Source organism: Pleurodeles waltl, chromosome 7 (assembly GCF_031143425.1).
Source record: "Pleurodeles waltl isolate 20211129_DDA chromosome 7, aPleWal1.hap1.20221129, whole genome shotgun sequence".
Lineage (NCBI taxonomy): Eukaryota > Metazoa > Chordata > Amphibia > Caudata > Salamandridae > Pleurodeles > Pleurodeles waltl.
This window is the reverse complement of record NC_090446.1, coordinates 177,154,943-177,176,593: the sequence shown is the minus strand read 5'-3', so window position 1 is coordinate 177,176,593 and position 21,651 is coordinate 177,154,943. Positions and strand designations below refer to the sequence as shown.

Genomic DNA, 21,651 nt, shown 5'->3' with positions numbered 1-21,651 from the left:
TCTATTTGTGTGATTTTAGGTAAATGACTTAACTGTGCCTCCTTTTGTTTCAGTTTAACATTCAGGATTACCTAAGGGTGATTCGTCTGAGAATGCAATGAATTGTCTATTGAAATTCTTGAGAGAAGTACAAGTAATTACTTTTGTTTAAAAGCCACCCAATGTGGTAACAAAGTCAATTGTACTAAAATTAAAACACAGTTAATAAAACGTATGCCAGTTTGCACTTCAAACCCTTATAATAAATTTGTAACGTCCTCTGGAACATCGTTCCCATCATAGTTTTTTAAATGGCTCCCCTCGTGCTTTGGATAGTAGGGTGAAACTAGACCTCTAACTCTGATCTCCCTTCACTGTCCATGTGAATTTCATAGCGTACCCACCTCTATAATATGTTACAGTAAAGACTTGGGTCAGAATGTTTTCATAAAACCAGAATCATGTCTGATCTGTCCATCAGAACATGTGGACGATGTTCTTCTGCACTGGTAGGCTTCTCGCAGCCCCAGCGCCAGGATTTTCTGTTACTGGGTAACAGTCATTTTGCTGTTCTGGTGCTCCTCTTCGCCTAGAATTAGGGCATATTTGATGCCTTTGCTTGATCCCTTGTGTTAGTGCCCAAAAGTGGCATACCCATAACCCTATTGCCCTCATATACCACCAAAACTTTTGGTTTACTTTTCTGCCCTCAGTCGTCAGAGTCAGACTGGCCTATAGGGCCCGATGAGCTGGTCTGATAGGTCAGTGTGGACAGTTTTTTTTGATACATTTAGGTTGGTTGTGTGTTATGTTATGACATCTTTTTACTGTTTATTTCCCTGGTTTTACAACAGACAGTGCCTGCACCAAGCTCAAATTTCACGCAGTGTTAACATACATTGTGAAACACTTACACAGCTTGTTCAAACTACCCCAAAAGCTTTCAAATTCACAAATGGGGCCAACTTTATTGTCTGTCCCTGTCGGACCACTGCCAGCAAAGCATGGGATGTCTACCATACCAGCACTTGTTTGGTTTGAACAGCATGACCGAGAAAGCACGTTGGAACATACACCTTCTGAATTTGCAAGGACAAGTCTGGTGTTTTACCCTTTGGCTATTTTTCAGCATTATGAGGCAATGGGAAACAGAAGAGCACAGAACAGAGCAAACTAAATGTGACTCGTTGGTAAATTCCAAGCAGGGTATGTCCAAATAGGATAGTCTCTTAGGCACGGGCGTGGCAGAAGCACATGGATGAATTGTGAAATACCCAGCATGGAGAGCCCAAACAAAGTCTTCCTGGAGGCTGTTTCCCACACTAAGCTTATCCAGCGGCATCTCTGAGAGAGTATAAAACCCGAGGTAAGGCGAGATCTCCAGTCAAAGGGATCACAGCGTCACTATGAAGAGAGGGGGCCGCACATCCTTCCTGCTGCTGGCAGCGGTCCTCGCCCTCTGGGGCCTGCACACAGCTTGTGGTCAAACCACACCACAACCAACCACTGGTGAGTACAGAGCGCCTCATTCACTAAACTCACACCACGCCTGCTGCCTTCAGAGGCTCCCTTTTGTATCTATGTTCTTTGTGTTTATTGACACTTTATAGCACTGTTTTTCAAACTTTTTTGTTCACGAAGCACCATGTTATTTGCCGCAGGTTTTCAATAATTAAGTTAGTGGATTATGAACGTTGTAGTCTTCATAAAACATTGCATTTGATAATAATGATTTGCAAAATCCAACAGTGGATACAGCATTTGTGTAGATGAAGAAAACTGGAAAGCCTATGTTAAGGTAGCATTAAGGAAATGATGACTAAATTGCAGCGCTACCTGCGAATTATTAAATCATCTAGGTCAAGGGTGGAATGGGCATGCTAGCACCACCGCATTGAAACCAATAAGTGATCATTCCAAAGAGGGCAATCATTGAATGGACGTGGAGACAAAAGTACTTCATCGCCTAGCAGAAGTGATTTCTCTAAGGAGGAGCCAAAGACTCATAAGGCATCAACCCCATTCTTTTCCCATTCAAAATTTGATTTAATTGTCAAAGCATTTAAAGATTAAGGTGGGACATTCGGAGTTGGGCGTACCGGGCCAGCCGCCACAATTTTGGCAGAAGATGCTATACATCAAACTGACAGTCTGCCTGCTCTATTTAAAGTCAGGGGCTCAGTCATGTTTCCACTGGCAGTGCTGCACTGGCTATTCCAGCAGGAACTTTAAAGCAAAGGAACAGACATGGGGTCATCTGTGTAGGTACCTTAGACCCTGCGTCCTATTTAGGGAGGACATTCTGCTGAACTTATTTTCGTTCCTCAACGCGGCTCTGAACAAAAAACAAACAAAAAAAAAATACCCTTAAACACTGGAAGATCAAGTCCTTGTTTTTTATTTTTCCAAAATGAACTTGTCCTTTGGGAATGTGTTTTTTTTCAAAAACAAAACGTTTGGTTAGCGGACACATGAAATATGGTGAACGCTCAGCAAACTTAAAAAAAATCTTCAGAGAAGCTAGTGTGGGGGAAGGCAGGGAGATTTCTGCCAATCAGGCAGAGATATCTAAATATCTAAATACGGTGGACACTAATATACCAGTGTGGCTGTCAAATCTCTAAATATGCCTCGAAGTAACCATGCATGTGTCTTTCTGTCAAATCCTGTTAAGTATTAATGTAGGAAATTGGGCTTGTAGGTGTGCAGGATGTGAGCCTTGCACAAGTAATAGGCCCACAATTTCCCAATACTGGGAAGTAAGCCCCTGATATATATATATATATATATATATATATATATATATATATATATATATATATATCCTTCCAAGATTCCAAGATACACGTTTGTCTGTGCCTAAACAGGGCAGACAGAAGGGCTGGTACTGTGATTTTGAGGGCAATATATATATATATACATATATATATATATATATATATATATATATATATATATATATCCACACTCCGTTCCTTTTAGCTAAAAGGAAAACACCTCGGTCAGGAATGCCTTCAGTTTTAAGTTTATTTGGCAAAAGAAAACATTTACCCTGAAGAAAACTGAAGACATCGATGTCCGAGGTGTTTTCCTTTTAGCTAAAAGGAACGGAGTGTGGATATATATATATATATATATATATATATATATATATATATATATATATATTGCCCTCAAAATCACAGTACCAGCCCTCCAACTATACCAGATAGACATCACAATATAATGGGGTATCACTTTAAATAAAACAAGTCTATTGGCTTTAACAAGGGCTGTCACAACATAGTTGGCAAGCCTATTGACTTTATCAAAGGTGCACCATGTTATTAAGCAAGCAAACCACATCATCAATATTTCACTAATCGTGTATAAATGCACCCCTTAATTTCAATAATGCATTTTAGCAATGATGAAAGATCATTTTGAACATAAAAAGTTAATAAAACATTGAAAACAAACATAACATGTGTCTACAGTTTTATTCATACACCTTCAGGGGACAGAAAATATAGCTATAAAACCAGCCGGTGGGCACTGCACACCCAGCTGAAGAGCAACAGTTCCAACCTTGGCACTGCTTGAACTAAGGAACAGCATTTCTGGATGTTGTAATGACATAGGATTAATTTCAAGAGAACATAGTGACAGTAGATCAGATATTCGGCTTTATGGGTATTTGTTGGAAGTACATCGCTATTGTATGTGGCCTGTATGGACATGAGAGCTGCATTTGCTCTGGTACCGAAAATACACTCTCTGAGAGCTACAGGACTGGATGTGGCCGCCGCATGATCTCTTGCATTTATTAGTTAGGTTACTTGCTGATACTTACGCTCACGTGAGGTGGAACGATTTGGAGGGGCTTTTCCTTCAGATTCCTACTGAGCAGGGAGTACGACGGGGGTGCTGGCTCCCACCCTCTTTTCCTTATTCATGAATGGAGAGGAGGATGTTTTGACTAACTTCCAGCATGATGCCTCAAAGATAGCTGGAGTTTGTACCCCTGTACCCCTGCACTGCTTTTTGCGGATCACACCCTGCTACTCTTGCATTCCCCAATGGGTTTGCAACACTTCCTCAATCAGTTTGTTTGTTGATTTTAGTGAAAGCACAGGCCTTGAGATGAATGCACAGGAATTTAAATTCATAACCCACAACCCTTATTTAGAAATAAACTGATTTTTGATGGTTTGCATATTGATCAAGTAAAGAGTTTCAATTATCTAGGGGTTAGGTTCTCAGAGAAACTAACTTGGGACTTACAGTTATAAAAAAGCACCTCCCATTGCCCCATAGGGCGGCAGAGATCATTAGGAAACACAGAGCAACAACTAGTAGAGCAGGTTCTCCAGCTATTGAGGTGTTTTGAGTGGTGGCTATGGGGGGAGGGTTATACGGGGTGGAAATATGGGGCTCGGATGACACCACTAAACATAGTAGAAAACAGGTTTATAAAGTCAGTGGTGAATGTCCCTGTCAGCACCCTCCTAATGCCCTTAAGTTGGGACTCAAACCATAAAAGGATCAATCAGTTTGTGCTATAAAATTCTGACCTATTGTGTGACAATTCAGACAACCAAAGAGCTATCCTCTTATAAATATGCATTGCAGGAGCTATTTCTCTTAGATGAGAACTGCACTACTCCTTGGTTGAGAGCAGTGAGATCCCTATGTATTCAATTACACATAATGAGCATGTGGGAAAATCCCAGCGCGCTGATAAAAACTTAGACGGATAAAGGAAGTCTTCTTGCCCTACAAAGAATTTGGAGTGAAACAAGGTCTGAAAGGCTGGTGGATAAATTCTTGAGTCGTAAATGCTCCCCATGCTTCGAACCCTTTCTTGATAGGATTACTCCATCACAGGCCAAGTCCCTGTTTATTCGCTTCCGAATCAGCACATTGCCACTAAGGGCCTTTATTGTAAAGTGGGAAGCGCAAGGTATAGGGGCAGCAGGCTGCCCCTTTTGCCCCAATATCGCTAAAACTGTGGTGCACTTTTTATTGTTCTGCCAAAGGTATGAAGTCCTTGGGAGTCAATCGTTGTGCAGAAGCTCTACGTTCACTAAAAACGGAGCCAACTGAAGAAATCCTATTTGCCTTATCAAGATATTTAAAGTTGGCCTAGGCTCTTTGTGCAGCATTGAAACCTAGGATTTGAGTTGATAAAACTCTTAGCTTATCTGCTTAGTAATTTTTTGTTATAGTGCTATGCATTTTAAGATTGCACTATTCACTTTAGACTGTTTGGCTACATTTTATTCTCTTAATTGCCATTTTATACTGCTTATATTTTATACCAAGATCTTGCATTTTATGTCACAATCTTTAGAGACAGTGTATTTGCCTCTTACTTTTTAATGTGTTGATAGTTTAATGCTGGACGGACTGGCTGCCGTGCCTCCTGAAGCTCCCCCCCCCCGACCGATTTTGGGGCCACCAGTAGCCTGAACGATATTTAAATAAGAAAGCCTGGCAGGACACTATTGAGTTTTCTCTCTGTGAGCATGAATAATCAATGAGCCGCTCTGGTCCCATTCCTGGATTGCTATATGGCCTTGTGGCACTTAACTTCTTGCGTTTTTTTCTTTTTTTTTTGGGCCTTGTGTCCTCACTGAAGGCAGCTTGGGGAGTGCTTTCCCCCTCTTTGCTCCATGCGGGCACAGTGCTTGGTATGCTCCCTCAAGACACGGATAAGTGGAGCTGGTGAGGCCACCACTTATGGGGGGACAGAGCAGCGGTGCTCCCTTTTTCGCAATTTTTGATTGGGGACCCAGAGATGGGGTTTCAGTACCCTTGTTTCTTTCTTTGGGGGGGGGCGCGACAACGCTCCCCTACATATTGAGTTGAGCCTTAGGGAAATGGGGGCAGAAATGAGTCTTTAGAGGGAAACCCAGACACAAACCCTCCTTGGGTAAAAATTAAAATCATTGAGCTGCCCCCCCCAGCCAGAGGCCACCCTGGAGGAAATTTCCAGGCTGGCGGTGGACCCCTATGCATTCTGTTGCTCAACAGAGGTCAAAGATTGCTGATGTTGAGAAGTGATATCGTTGCACCATTTTGGGCTCAATCTACTTGAGGTGGAGAGCTCTATCCACCAGAAGCAGTTCCATCAGGCCACCTGGCATCAAAACCGACATAATTTGCCGAGAGCTGGTATCAGTGGCTTAATGTGCTAGCATTCCACCTTTTTTCTGTCTCTAGTGCTCCTTTCCTGTTGCTTGGGCACAAAAGTCCAACTTTTCCCCCAAATGGTTCTCAGGTGTTGGAAGGGGGCGAGACTCACTGACCTTTGGTCAACGGGAGGCGAAATCCTCATTCACCTTGACCATGCCAGGCATGCTAGATAAGTGGAGATTCCTGACTTGCAGAGATTTCTGCTGTAATCTTATAATTATAAAACAATAGTTAATTCTGCTTCTTATTCTACCAAATAGTTCTCCCCTTTCGTTGTCCCATATTGGTGCATGCATACAGTTGGAAAGCCTGCCTTAGAAGGTTGTTGAGGGAAGGTTCTAAGCAGTATGGAGAAGGGAGCTGACAAGGATGGAGAGAGGAGAGATGAATAAAGAACAGTGAAACTGATCTACGGTATCCTGCCTGCTTTATACCACTTGTATTGCCAGAAGATCGCCTGCAGAACACAACATCCCTGTTATACATTTGTTGCATATACTCATTTTAGGTATATTACAATTTTCAACTTTACTATTATCTCTAATGTCATTTTGAGTCACTTTTACCAAGTTTGGATAAGTTAAACAACATACATATAGTATTATTTATTATCAAAATGTATCATAAAAACTAAGAAAGAATTATTTGCAATGAATTACGAGGGATGTAGATAAGTTCTTCCACTAATGTATGACTTTATATTTTCTTTTTGTTCTCCTTAGTCATGGTAAAGCCTGGATTGTGTCCTCCAGAACGATATGCAAACCTCAATGTAGTGCGCAGTAATTCCACCTACTGTCACAACGATGGAGAATGTCCAACAGATAAGAAGTGCTGCAAAGACAATTTTGATATGATCTGTAAGGTTCCTGCTGCAGGTATGTTAAGTCTCTTATGTAAAGAGCATTTGACTTGCTTTAGTGCCATGTAATGGGTCACTTCTAAAGGGGCACATGCATTGTCTCTTCGAATTACCTGCAAATTGCGTGCAAAAGAGCATCCCTTATATGAAATGAAATTCTTATTATAGAGATCCTTAGTATGGTGGCCACTAACAGATTGCTGTAGTTTTTATTTTCACAAGGAGTCACTAATCTCATTTTAGAACATTGGAATGTTGGTAGCTCCATTGGAGACAATGGAGTGCTGCGGGCTTTTACTGGCGGGTAAAAGCCCGCAGCGCCAACATTCCAATGTTCGCTTTGTTCACAGCAACAGCTGTGAACAAAGCCTCACGGAGCCCAAGGGGATTTAAATCCCCTCGGGCTCAGTGAACATTTTTTTTTTAATAGAACATTCTGCCCTGTGTGGCAGAATGTTCTAATAGCCTTAGAACCCGCCGTAGCGGGCTCTACCGGCTATTAAAGTCCCTCTCCCTTGTTAAATGCCCTCGCCTTCGGCTCGGGCATTTAACGCGGGGAGCGGGCCTTTAATAGCCGGTAGAGCCCGCTACGGCGGGTTCTAAGGCTATAGTATTACTATTCTTAGCTCTGTGTAATTTAGCTCACTCCAGAGATCTTAATAGTGGAAAGGCCATTATTAATAAAGGTTGAAATATGATTGTATTTCACAATATCAAGCTCAATATAATCAACCTACATATATATCAACTTCACAACATCGATTACCAACATATTCTCAAGGTATGTTCATAGGTGAATGTAAGAAATTGGGTTATTAGTTTAGAGGTGGAAGCCCCACTCAAATAATAAACACAATCATTTTCAGGGTGACCCACAAAAGTCACAAAATAAACCCATGTTTAACGCTCTGGTAGCGTAGCACAAAGCAGGGAGGCGTTACTTAGAGGAAATGTTCAATGTATTTATGCAGCACTCAAACAGTAATAAAGTGAAAACACAACAAAAGAAAATCTGCTATCTGCAAACAACACATGAAAATCTGTTATCTGGTCACACTAGACTGGGTCAAAGTCACAAGTTGAGGCCGAACACAATGGAATGCAGGTAAACACAGGAACTAGGTTTGTTCCACTGAAGATTTTACGTTCACTTAGTCTAATTCTATGCAGGCGGAGATGCAGCGAAGATTCACACTGGAAGCCTTTGTGAGGATATCATTGTCAGCGTGAAGAGCAGCTTGGGTGTTTGGGATGGTTGCTGTTCAGTGCAAAGATGTGTTCATCGCTGGAGCTTTACATTTGCATTCAACATGGATGAAGAGAATCTTTTCACTACCGACAAGCATCGCAGGCAGCAAAAACAGGAGGAGTTTTTTCGTGGTTGCGAAGAACAAAAAACTTTTGGGTCTTCACCTGAAGATCAGGATCTGTGACTTTAGCCGAGGAAGAATGCCCTCTGATACCAGCCTGAGGTCCAAGACCAGAGGAGCACCTCTTGAGGATCAGGACACACTCCAGCAGAAGCCAGCAGTATGAACAGACAAATCCAGTGGATGCTGGTCAGCTGGGCATTTGCATAGAGGTCTCTAGAAGCTCGTTGTGTTCCCGTGGCTCAAACAGGAGGCCAGCAAAAATGACCCTTGGAGTCACTTCTGTGGAGCCCCGATTCAAGAGCAGTAGGTCCAGTCTTCCTTTTCGGACAGCAATGCAGCCCTTCTTCTGAATCTTTCACAGGTCCAAGAGTGTTCTGAGTAGAGGTTGCAAAAGTGCCACTTGTGTCCTCATTGCCAGCCTGCAAGTGGGGGATGCCTTTGTCTAACCTTCTCCCTTATTATACCTGACACCCCTAGGGCCGTCTTCCCCCAAACATTTTTGCCTGTTTGCCTCACATTTTTGCTGATTTATTTTTGTTGGCATTAGAGGTCTGAGCACTTTACCACTGCTGGCCAGTGCTAAGTGCATAGGCTCTCTCCCCTAAAAATGGTTTGATTGGTATATCCACAATTGGCATATTTAATGTACCTATCATTCCCTAGCCTATTAAAGTGCATTACAAGTGCCCAGGGCTTGTCAATTAAATGCTACTGGTGGGACGGTAGCACTGCTTGTGCCACCATCTCAAATAGCCCTTAAACACGTCTCAGGCCTGCCAATGCAGAGCCTGTATGTATAGTTGCATTGCCGTGTCGACTTAACATTTAAAACCTCTTTCCAAGACCTTGACTCCCTTTTTAGTACATATTTGTCACCCCTACGGTAGGCCATAGGTAGTGTATAGGACAGACTGCTATGTTATTAATAGGCAGGAAATATAAATTTTCAGTTTTACATGCCCTTGTAGTAAACTCCAAATTCGTTTTTCACTACTGTGAGGCCTACCCCTCAAAGGTTAACATTGAGGATTCCTTATTACACTTAATAAGCTGCATTTCCTAATTTAGAAAGTGTAAACATGTTATGTTTAGTACCAATGGAATTGTAATAATAAATCGTATTTAATTGTGAAGTCAGATTTATTGTTACCGGTTTGAAAATGCTATCTTTAAGAAGTTGGCATTTTCATGCTGTTAACCCTGTGTGGCTGCACCCTTCCTGCAAAATACGTCTTGGTGACAGCTGGACTCCCTCTAGACAGCTACATCCAGCTTAGGTGTGACTGATAAGACATCCACATCCTGATGGCCAGTCCTGGGCAGGATGGGAGGGAAAAGCTGACACTTACACCTGAACAGGCAGTGTCCTGCTTCAATAGATATGGCTGCATAACACCCTGTATTGAGTCTGGAGCTAGGAAAGGAAGAAGGGACCTCTGTGTACTTCAAAGGCCCTTCTTTAAAGTCACAACCACTTCAAAGGGCCAACTGGGTACAAGTACTGGACCTCTCACCCTACCAACGCACTACATATCTGGACCAGAAAAGAACGCTGCCAGAAAGTAGGAGTGTTGTGCTGCTACCAGAAGTGCCACTCTGCACTGCTGCTCTGGAAGAACTACTTTTCTGCTGTGATGTCCTGCTGCCTGCTGCCCTCTGCACTGCTGAGGAAGGACTGGACCCATCTCACTTGACCCAGAGTGACTCCAAGAGCTTGCTGGCTTGCTTCCTGTTCTTCTAAAATCTCAGGGGCAAAACATACTTCTCCCTCATCATCATCAGCATCTGGCCTTTGCTTGCTGCAAGCCTTGCCCTGCCAGGTGCTACCAATCCAGTCCTGAGCCCTTGGAAATGGGTGTAAAGCTGCATCTGCAGGATCATGCACCGTGAAGCTGCTGTGCTGGTCAGAACTGGTGCATCTCGATCAAAGCTGATGCATCGTTGCTGTGACTGTGATTGTGGTCCCTCCTTGCAGGGTACATACCTCTGCCAACCAGAAACCCAATTTCTAACACCCCTTTCCTGAGTTTGGCTCCCTAAACTGTCTATGGTAACAAAGGGTAACAAAGGGCAGTCAGGTCTGGGTATCAGTTGCTTTTGTCAGTTGCAGGGCAGGCAGCCCTTAACAATCAGGAAGGGTTTGGGCAACCCATGAGGCTACCCTTTAAAGCTCACAAAGAGCTGAGTCCAACCCCTGAGAACATCATCCAGGAGATCTTGCTCAGGAGAGCAACACCCTGTCCAACACCCAAGGCCTTTTTGTCCCCCTGTCTGGAAGCGACACACAAAACACCATTCGTAACATTGTGACCATGTAAACTGACAGTGACACTTCTTGTCAGTTATTTGGTGCTATGCACTTGGCTACAAATCCTAGACTTGTTAGAGTCACCCTGGACAAACTGAGGAAGGGAGGGCAAGACTAGCAGTAGGGAGCAGCTGAAGCTGTGACATTCTAGGAGGAGATCATAGAAAAAACTGGAACCATGGCATTTTTCACCACACAGAGAAATAAAGCAAGTGAGTATGAGATCTCACTTGCTATGCACGGATGCTTAAAACACCAGCACTGTGAGAAGTAAGATAAAGACATACAGAGAGAGAGAGAGATGTAGGACTCGTACATTGAGCTGTCACTCACCGGCTAGCTAGGTGGAATATTGGAATCATTGCCCTTTCCTAATTTTTGTTTTTGAAATTTTAAGATGCTGCAAATATAAGATGAAGGCCACATCTCTCTGAGAGTCAAAACTGCCAATCCTACTAAATCAAAGCAGATAAAGATGGAAAGTAAAAATGTCACCCAAACACAAACTGTCTTTTCATTAGATAACATAGGGCTTCAACTCACGTGTGGCTCACTGGCTTCCAGAATAATGGGGTAGTGAAGGCACCATCTTCACCACACCATAAAATCTATTTCTCCACTATATTTTTGGGTATTATTTGTATTATTTGCCCATGGTGGTGTCCACTTAAATTGTGAAAATTACCTTATGTAAAAAATAGGTTGTTTGTTCCAGACTCTACTCCTGATCTAGCCAGGTGGCATATGTTTCTCTAGACTCTTAGTCTCTTCCTGCCACAGCCCCTCACAAAATATATAGGTTCTAGTTATATACCCCAAAAATAAGTGTACATTTCTAGGATTCACATTCAAAAGGGCTATTTTTTGGCAATGTCCTATATGTTCACCTTTTAAATATACCCTAAATTTGTAAACTTCTCATCTACTTTCTCTATAATATTTCTGCGTCCTCTGACACACTCTCTGGGCACCTCTAAATCAAGAAACAAAACATGTATAGGACACATTGGGCTTCATTACCAAGTCACCCCCTTAAACATCCAGATTATTTATATTCTGGGAGATGTACTCGGCTATCACTACAGGCACTTCTTTGCCAAAATGTCAAAAACTCCTTCTTTTCAAATAAGGCCCCCTCCCACCCATAAGCTTTTATCCCCCAAGTAGAAGAGCCCATACCAGGAGGGCTATATTCCACAAACTTCTGTTTTTGACAGCCTCTGGCTGAGTGGGATTCATGTCATACCTTGGCTTGGCATATGATGACATTTTTTTCATGAGCATTCTTTCTGAAGCAGATGTATGGCAGCTCTCATGACCTCTCTGCAGCTTGGAACCTGGTTCAGCAGTCGAGTATGATGGGTTCCCAGCTCAGCCTCTAGCCTATGCCTCTGGCATGGCACAGGCATCCATTGCTGCCAAATTTCTGGGTATGTATATGTGTGAAAGGTCTAATATTCCCACGAAGGTTTTGAGAAAACTGAAAATCTTAAACTTTCTTCACACATCTCTGACTCTGTACAGGAAAGACAGGTCTGGTGGTAAAGGAGGAGGTAGAACTTGTAACTAATCCCAGAGTTAATTCTCTCACATCAAACAAGGGATGATTCAAGACTCACTTATTCACAAATGACTTAAAGACATATTTTAAATACATTGGTCCAGTCATCTTAAACTCACTGACTAGTCCTCAATATCTGATCCCTGCATGGCAGTAGTGATACATTTCCAAACAGTCCAGTGGAATTCTATCTAACATACCTGGGTTCTGAAGAATATCAAACATGTGCTCCAAACAGTTTTCATCCTTTAATCAATTCCAGGCTTACAATCAACCTGAGGCCTAATGAATCAGCTCAGAAGGTTGGGTCTCTTGACAAATATACTGAAGCTGTTTGAAAAAAGAGAAGTAAACATGAGCTTGTACATTGGGGAGAGTCTGGGCATACATTCAATTGTCTTCCCTGTGCAAATGCCTTCAGGTCTGATTCATTATGACCCTAATATGGGTTAACAGGCCCTTCCAGGTCCTTACAAACAACACACATTTTTGATAAAGATGCTAGGGGGTTTCAATATTTCTGTTATTGGTTCATGGCAATTGCATGTCATTGGTTTAAATGTAGGAGACTTATCTGGATGTATTACTGAGGGTATGCCATGTGACCATGAGATGTTTCAGCAATTTTATGCCAGCTGACTTGCAGGCACTATGCTTCATCCTCAAAAAATCTTTCACAGGATTTTCACTAAATTCTGGTATTGCAGAGGCACGAGTTTCTCCTAAATCAGTGATATTGTCAGCTCACCCTGGTTCATTATCTAAAATTCACTCAAGCATAGCTCAAGATAATTCTCAGAGCAATTTTTCTGCCTGAGGATTGAACTTTAAGACAGGGTGTTGAGCTTGTTTTAGATGGAAGAGACCTTAGCCAAAGATTAGGTGGTGGTGCTGGGGACCTGGTAAGTCTACCAATGCATTTCTTTGGCCAGAATATTCTTGCTAGCTCATGTGGATGCAGTTGTTAGCATGGCTTTTGCATTGGTTCCTTAGAGACCTCATAGTAACCTGGGCAAGACTAGAAATGGATCCTTCCTCAGTTCTGCTGAGCACTGTGAAGCAATACATGGCAGTGTCAGACTTAAGAAGTAATTTAAAATGTTTTTTTCTCAGTCTTCCTTCACTGGTGGTGATTACAACACATACCTGTTGGGGATGATTTGGGTGCCATATGTTAACTATGTCCTCCCTATTACTCAGTGTTGCGGTAACTGGGAAAGAATCTTCATTATTTAAATTCAGCTGGATTGACAATAGAACTAAAGGCCTTAGTAAAGCAGTCACAGGTATCACTGGTAGATGTGTTTTAATGGGCAATACCATTATTGAGATATATGTATTAAAAGATAAATTCCTAGACAGAGAAGTACCTGCTGGCATGCGCAGTGGTCCATATCATGAAACAAACAAGGCTATGATGCACCCAGCCCTTCCGTTCCTCTCTGTCAAGCAACTGATGATTCTGTAGTGGAGGGGTAACTTCTTCCATTGGGACTACCCTTTGTATGTCAACTAAATCTTAGAAGATCACCATTGTGCTCCTTTTCACTGCTGATGACAGAATATGAAGGATTAGGGCCTGATAAAGTAAGGTAAAGTGCTTACTTCAATTTTTGCAGAATGAGTTTGGCCTGGGTTTCTCTATAGCCTCTTTGGTGGTTCAGTGTGTGCAGTGTGGGCTTTCTGGGAACCAATGTGTATTCTGGCAATAGTAGTTGTTCTGGGTAATGACATTCAGAAGATGATTATGATTCATGACTGGGTGGTAGACATGTGACTCTAGAGTAGAGTCACCTCAAGTGCTGGCTGCACCACAGGATGTGCAATTTAAATTTATGTAATAGTTTTCCAAAATGTTTATGACTTATGCTTTTTTTTCTAGTGTTGATCAAATCTGCCAGTTGTCTGTAGTGAGTCAGAGCTGTATACTGTTGAGCTCCTAATATGATTGTATTTTAAGACAGCTTTCAGCTTTGAACATGGCCAAGGTTTCTTGTCAAGAGCTGTCCCTTTTCACTGTGAACAGAAGCCTAAGCTACCTTATTTTTCAGAATCCAGTTATTCAGGGACATAAGTGGGCTACGTATTTGGATTTTACATGACCAGCTATAATTTAGCTGGATTGCTGTGCAGCATACTGTCTGGACAATAGTTTGTCCATGATTTTATGTATGGCAAGCAGAAGTGAGAAGTTGTAAACATCATGTTTTAGCAGATGAGTCAAGAAGGCATTTTTCTCTTGCATTTGAGAGACCAAGTTAGGCCCTTCCTGAGGCTGGTTGAGGATGTTAAACAAGACGAATGGCAGCTTCATGGCCAGAGGTAGGTGGGTCGTTGCATTAAATGTTTGTAGGTCTGTCATGGTGGCTACTCTTGTTTCCTATTAATGGCTGGTCCTGAGCTTTCATGCAAGGATCCAATTCTCTGGCTCTTGTTTTGTAGGCCAGCATATCCTATTTTGAAGTGTGCTGTTCCTATGGTTTTGATGTGCTATATATGAAAAGGACCATTAAGTGGTAAATATTAGCTCAAGTAGAGAATCAGGCCTTATTAATGCTGCTGTGGTATACTTTCAAAGAAAAATATATAAATGGGTGGTAGAAGTCGAGGAAGAGGTAAGGTTCTGATTTCTAACTGTAATATTCAATACCATCATTCTCCCTTTCTCATCCCAGTCCTCATGATGCTCCCTCCCCAGAGAAACTCACCTGTATCCCAGGATAATTTGCAGCATACTGATTTGTTGGTGGAAGTGGCTTCCTTCAAGTTCACTTCCCTTGAGAGAAGAATGACCTAAGGGAAAGCAGGGGTTTGACAAAAGGTGCAAAGGGAGAATTAGTAATTGTTGGGGGTGCAGGAGGGGGCTAAGGCATGCACCTCCAATAGAGTAACTGCCTGGATGAGCAAGGTAGAGTTGGAGTAATGACAATAACAGATAAATGATTGAAACATTCTAGATCACAAACTAATTGACCTGAATTATGCTCCCTTCTTGCAGCGTGCTCTAGACCATTCTTGTGCATACAGCTAGTTTGGAGTTGAGGGTCTCCTCTCTTTACATGTGCTTCTTTCATTCTGTTTTCCAGACAGACCTGGTACTTGCCCGCCTGAGGATCCGAGTGCTGAGAGAAAGGATGACTTCTGCACTTCGGACAGTGAATGTGCTGAGGGCTGTAAGTGCTGCTTCGTCAATGGACAGAAAACATGTTTGCCAACTGTGGGAGGTATGTTTTGCACAAGTTACTGCTTTCCCATCAGGTCCTGAGATTCGTGGACAGAAGGATATCTAGTGTCCAGGCACTGATGTGCCAGAATGCGGTGGGCTAAACCATTTGTAAATACGAAAAGAACCACTGTGCCAAAATATATCAAACCTGCATTCAGTTTATCTGCAAGTAGGTCTAAAATTGAATATGCACATATAGATATACTTTATGGTTCCTTTTTATAGCTAAGCTACACTTAGGCCCTTATTACAGTTAAAGGCTAAATTCAGATCCCCTATAAATTCTAGCAAGTCAAACCTGCCAATATTTATCGGGGGAAGAGGCCTGAAAAACGTCAAAAGGGAGAAATTTTGGGGCATATTTCCAAGAAAGTGGTGCATCAGTCCTATTGTGCCACTTTTCTTGCGTCCTCCTTACCCCGCAACAACACAATGGTTGCGCTGTATTTATAATACAGTGCACCATGGTATGCTACCATGACGTCGACGCTGTTGTGGCACTTTGCTGCACTAGTGCCAAAAATGTTGTCGCTAGTGCAGGAAAGCACAGGGAGGCCCATAGATTATTATGGGTGTGTCACTCTAATGTCTGCCCTGAGCAAGCCTTAAAACTGACGGAAAAACATGGTGCCATGAAATCTTGTAAATTTCACAGTGGCATTTGTTTGCGCCTCCCTGCATAGGGCAGGCATAATGTAGCGCAAGGGGTTTGCTGAGTGGTGCAATGCATGCACTTTGTAAATATGGCGTGGGTGAATGGCCTACTTAGCATCACCTTAGCGTCATAAAAATGACAGTAAGGTGGTGTTAGGGTGGCGCAAGGGGCTTGTAAATATGCCCCTTTGTGTGTTAAAAACAAATTCTGCATGTTATGCCTCATTTTCCTGTTGAAAACTCAGAATAATAGCTTATTGATACCATATGGTAAATACCTCACCCTAGGGTAATGTTATTTGTCACCTGGGAACAATACCCCACCTTACTCTGACAAACTCGTAATGAGGGCCTCTGTGTTCATTACAGTGTGGATGTGTGCAACCTCAAGGTCACATGCTCTAAACTTGTAACAACCACATTAGCCCTCCATCCTTCCGAGGATGATACAAAACAGCCCATATTCCTTAGGGTTCATAATAAATAGCTCACCATTGAAGCTCTTCAGATGAACGTTCAATAGAAGATGCCGAACACTATGACAGCGCACCTTTGGGCAGAGGATAACTATCAAGGAAGCAATATTCTGTGTGACCCAATAGGATCTCTATCTGCCTTTTACTACTCAGCAGGTGGGCTGGGGCCCAATCCTCCTTCTTTTCTCTAGGTCCCCTCGTAGCACCTCTGCCACTGACTGTAGGCATTGGCGGGGGTTTGACAGAGGGGCGTAAAACTTAAGTAGCAAGTATTTTTTTTATTACTATTTCTTTTTTTTAAACTACCACGTTTCGAAGATATTCAAAGTTCCTTGTAAGACACTCATATACAAAACGCCTTGCGTAAATTGATGGTAATTCTGCTCATTCTTGAGTCCACTTTTTTGACATATTATTACACATTTCTGTTTAAAGGGTTGCCAGCACATGCACTTCAAAAGTCTCAGTACCTTTCATGGGGACTTATATATGGAATTCATGCAGTCATGCCCATTGGAATTAGCACATGTTAATTGGCATGATCTTAGAGTGAATTAAAGGCAACCATAACCATCAGGGTCATAACTATGCTAGCTTTTACTCTGTTCTCACATCATTCCTGTGTTTAAGTCAACTTTGTGTTTAAGTCACTAGAGGTATCTTTCCAGTACTGACACAAGGTTTCCTGTCATACGATCAACACACCACAACATCTTTTGTAAAGAATTGTGTATTATATGATAGTCTTGACTTAATCATACCAACCTTTAGTTCTATGATCATTCCTCATCGTATCCTGGTGCCTATGCCTGAATAATGTCAGCCATGCACTGAGATGCACATTCTTGCCACAGTTCTGGGAGCCTAATATAACCCTGGCCATCCCTTCGATAATTTTTGGCATCTCGGCTGTGTGATGGGGATACATGATCGTGTAAAGAATAATCTACCATTGGAGAACTTGATGAAGAATGTAAGTTGACGTTTCTGGTACAAATGTGTATTTTTATTAAATATGAATACATTTTATTTTCAGGTAGAGGAGTGTTTTTTCATTCACATTTTGCAGCAATTCACTTACGAGATACATGTGTCTGAGAGCAAAACAAATTATTTTATAAAATGATTAATTGATTGAATTTGAAAATAATGTTTGATATTTGAGTAATAATGAATGTACAGAATGTGAGCCTTATTACTAATGTTGATTGGTGCAAAACAGCACCTGGTGTTATTTTATAACATACGTGGATTCATTCCATCACGGACAATGATAAAGGTTTTTAAGACATTATCACTATTGCTCAGGGGGAGAGGGAGCACACTGCAAGCAGGTCAGCACCAGTTCTCTCATTGCATTTTGGTAGATTAAGTTGATATTGTTTTTGTATTAATCTCAAGTATAAATGTGTTTTCGCTGTGGCCCAGTGGTGCTTGCCTTACCACACACATTTTTTAGTTCAGTAAACAGTAGTAGGCAGGTTTAGGGGTGCATGAAATGCTGCTTGCAGCATATCAAGTAAATCAAGCATGCATGAGAGTCCCATGCCTCGTCAACCACACAACTTGTGCAGGAGACTAACAGTCAAGTGTGTTTGGGCAAATACCAGTAAGCGAGCACCAGTTCTGCCATTGTATTCTGGATAATGCAGTCCATAGTGTTTTTAAATTACTTGTGGAAATTAGCAGGCAGGTTTGAGGGTGGTTGAAATACTGCTTTGTAGTATATTAGGCAAAGTACTTGTAAGACATGGGGTCTTTGGTTGGCAGTCAGGTTACCCCCTGCCCAAGCAAGGATCCTCACTCTAGTCAGGGTAAAAGAGAATCACCCTCAGCTAACCCGTGCTTACCCCCTAGGCAGCTTGGCATGAGCAGTAGACTTAACTTCAGAGTGCTAGGTGTAAAGTATTTGTACCAACACGCACAGTAACTTAATGAAAACACTACAAAATGACACAACACAGGTGTAGAAAAACAGAAAATATTTATCTAAACAAAACAAGACCAAAACGACAAAAATCCACAATACACAAGTCAAGTTATCACTAAAAATGCAAAAAGAGTCCTCATGTAATTGTAAACACAACGGTAACACTGTTAGAGTGAAAATGGACCTTAGGTGCATTAAAAATAACCCAGCACAGGCGAGTTTGTGTCAAAAAGGGCTTGCGATGCGTCGATTTCACTCATGAGCGAGACCTTGCATCGTTTCTCCTTTAGTCGGGTCGGCCTACGTCATTTCTTCTCTCCGGAGGAGAGCGATGCGTCAATCCGGTTAGCACTCTTGGGTCCGGGCAGACCTTGTGTCGTTTTTACACGCCCAGCAGTGTTTGCGTCAAAACTCCAGCCGCACAATGATCCGAAAACCACGCAGCGCGGGTTGCGATCTCACCAGCCTCCGTCAGTGTTGCTGCGTGTAGTTTCTCCAGCCGCAGGCATTGATCTTCCAGCCGTGTTTCATGCAAGCATTGATTTTCAGCTGCGAAGCTAGCGGCATGCCAATTTTTCAGACGCAGATCAGAATCGCATCGATCTTTTCCCCGCACGGCAGACGGTGCGTGGATTTCCCACTCTTGGGCTGTCAGCTTCTCCTTTCAGGGTCCCAGGAACAGGATGGGCACCACTTGGCAGAGTAGGAGTCTCAGCAGAGGCTCTAGGTGCTGGCAGAGAGACATCTTTGCTGCCCCCGAGACTTCAAACAACAGGAGGCAAGCTCTAAATCAAGCCCTTGGCCTGTTCTTCTCAAGAAGGAAGGCAACACACAGTCCAGTCTTTTTCCTGTAGCACAGGCAGAAGCAGCAACTGCAGGAGGGCTCCACAAAGCAGAGTCACAGGCAGAGCATCGCTTCTTCCTCAGCTCTTCAGCTCTTCTCCAGGCAGAGGTTCCTCTTGGTTTCCAGAAGTGTTCTAAAGTTTGTGGTTTTGGGTGCCCTTCTTATACCCATTTTGCCCTTTGAAGTAGGCTTACTTCAAAGCAAAGTCTCTCTTGTTTGTGAAATCCTGCCTTGCCCAGGCCAGGCTCCAGAAACACACCAGGGGGTTGGAGACTGCATTGTGTGAGGGCAGACACAGACCTTTCAGGTGTGAGTGACCACTCCACCCCTCCCTCCTAGCGCAGATTGCTCATCAGGAAATGCAGACTACACCCCAGCTTCCTTTGTTTCACTGTCTAGTGAGAGGCGCAACCAGTCCAACTGTCAAACTGACCAGACAGGGAATCCACAAACAGGCAGTTTCACAGAAATGGTTTAAGCAAGAAAATGTAAATTTTCTAAAAGGGGCATTTTCAAACGCACACTCTTAATATCAACTTTACTAAAAGATGTATTTTCAAATTGTGAGCTCAGAGACCCCAAACTCCACATGTCTATCCGCTCCCAAAGGGAATCTACACTTTAATCAGATTTCAGGTAGCCCCCATGTTAACCTATGAGAAGGACAGGCCTTGCAACAGTGAAAAACGAACTTAGTAATATTTCACTGTCTGGACATATAAAACACGTTACTATATGTCCTACCTTAACCATACACTGCACCCTGCCCTTGGGGCTACCTAGGGCCTACCTTAGTGGGGTCTATTATGTAGGAAAAGGGAACGTTTGGGCCTGGTAAGTGGGTACACTTGCCAAATCGACTTTACATTTAAAACTGCACACACAGACACTACAGTGGCAGGTCTGAGATATGATTACAGAGCTACTTATGAGGGTGGCACAACCAGTGGTGCAGGCCCACTAGTAGCATTTAATTTACAGGCCCTGGGCACCTTTGGTGCACTTTACTAGGGACTTACTAGTAAATCAAATATGCCAATCATGGATAAGCCAATTACATACACATTTTGTATTGGCACACTTGCACTTTAACACTGGTTAGCAGTGGTAAAGTGCCCAGAGTAACTAAAACAGCAAAAACAGAGTCCAGCACAAATCAACAACCTGGGAAACAGAGGCAAAAAGTTAAGGGGCCCCCACGCCAAGGACGAAAAGTCTAACAGCACTCCAAGCCATGGAGATGGATTCCATCTCATTAACCAAATGACTTCAGGCAGCTCTAAGCCTACTGGCTGTTTTCTGCCAAAGATGTGGAAAAACAGAGAAAACCATGGCCAGAAGTGTAAGCACTGGATGTGCGCGCACTGGTGGCAAACAATTTTTTACTTGTGAATAAGAAAAAATACTATGCGCTATATTTCCCACAATAAAATGGGAGGGGAAAGATCTGGAACAACACGTCCGGAACCACACCTGCGTTGTTCACGCAAGAACAATGCTTGCCTGAACAACGCAGGCCCCCATTTCTCTGCCTTAACCATGAATGTGCTGAACAACGAACATGCATGGTTAATGCAGAGAAAAGGGAAGGTCGATCGGGAGAGGATGCGGTCAGGTAAGTGGGGCTGGGGCAAGGTTGGGGTAGTTTTTAGGGGCGGGGTGAAGGGGTTGGGGTGGTTAGGTTATTTCTGTTTTTTTAAAGGGCAGGAGGGTTAGTATTATGGTTTTTAGGGTGAGGTGGGGGTCGGGGTTAATTTGTTTTTAGGGGCCGGGTGGGGGTTGGGATAATTTTGTATTTTAGTGGGATAGGGGGTCGGGTATTTAGGGACTAGGGGTTGGGGAATTTTTTTATTCAGGGCTGGTGGGGTGGTCAGGTTTATAGGGGTTGGGTGGGGGGTCAGGGTAATTTTGTATTTGGGGGGTTGGGATAATTATGTTTTTAGTGCGGGTTGGGTTGCTGGTTTTTAGGGGTGGGGATCGGGGTAATTTGTATTTATGGTGGGTCAAGTTTTTAGGGGCGGGCAGGGATAGGGGTAATTTTGTATTTAGGGAGGGTGGGGGGCGGGTTATTGGGGGTGGGGGGTCGGGGTAATTTTGTATTTAGGGCGGGTGGGTTTTTAGTTGTGGGGTTCGGGGTAATTTTGTATTTATTTGGGTTTTTAATGGTGGGGTGGAGAATTTGGGTAATTTTGTATTCAGGGCAGGTGGGTTTTTAGGGGTGGGGGTTGGGGTCATTTTGTATTTAGGGTGGGTGGGGGTGG

The 21,651-nt window shown here is 42.9% G+C and overlaps 1 protein-coding gene across 2 annotated transcripts in view; it reads left to right on the top strand.

Moving 5' to 3' along the window:
* The window catches only part of WFDC3 (WAP four-disulfide core domain 3), a 271,764-nt gene that overhangs the window by 148,635 nt on the left and 101,478 nt on the right, over positions 1–21,651 (top strand). For both annotated transcript variants that reach the window (XM_069243494.1, XM_069243495.1), the window contains 2 exons: positions 6,879–7,034; positions 15,347–15,484. In XM_069243494.1, the coding sequence (XP_069099595.1) occupies positions 6,879–7,034; positions 15,347–15,484 (294 nt within the window). The remainder of the gene's footprint in view (positions 1–6,878; positions 7,035–15,346; positions 15,485–21,651) is intronic.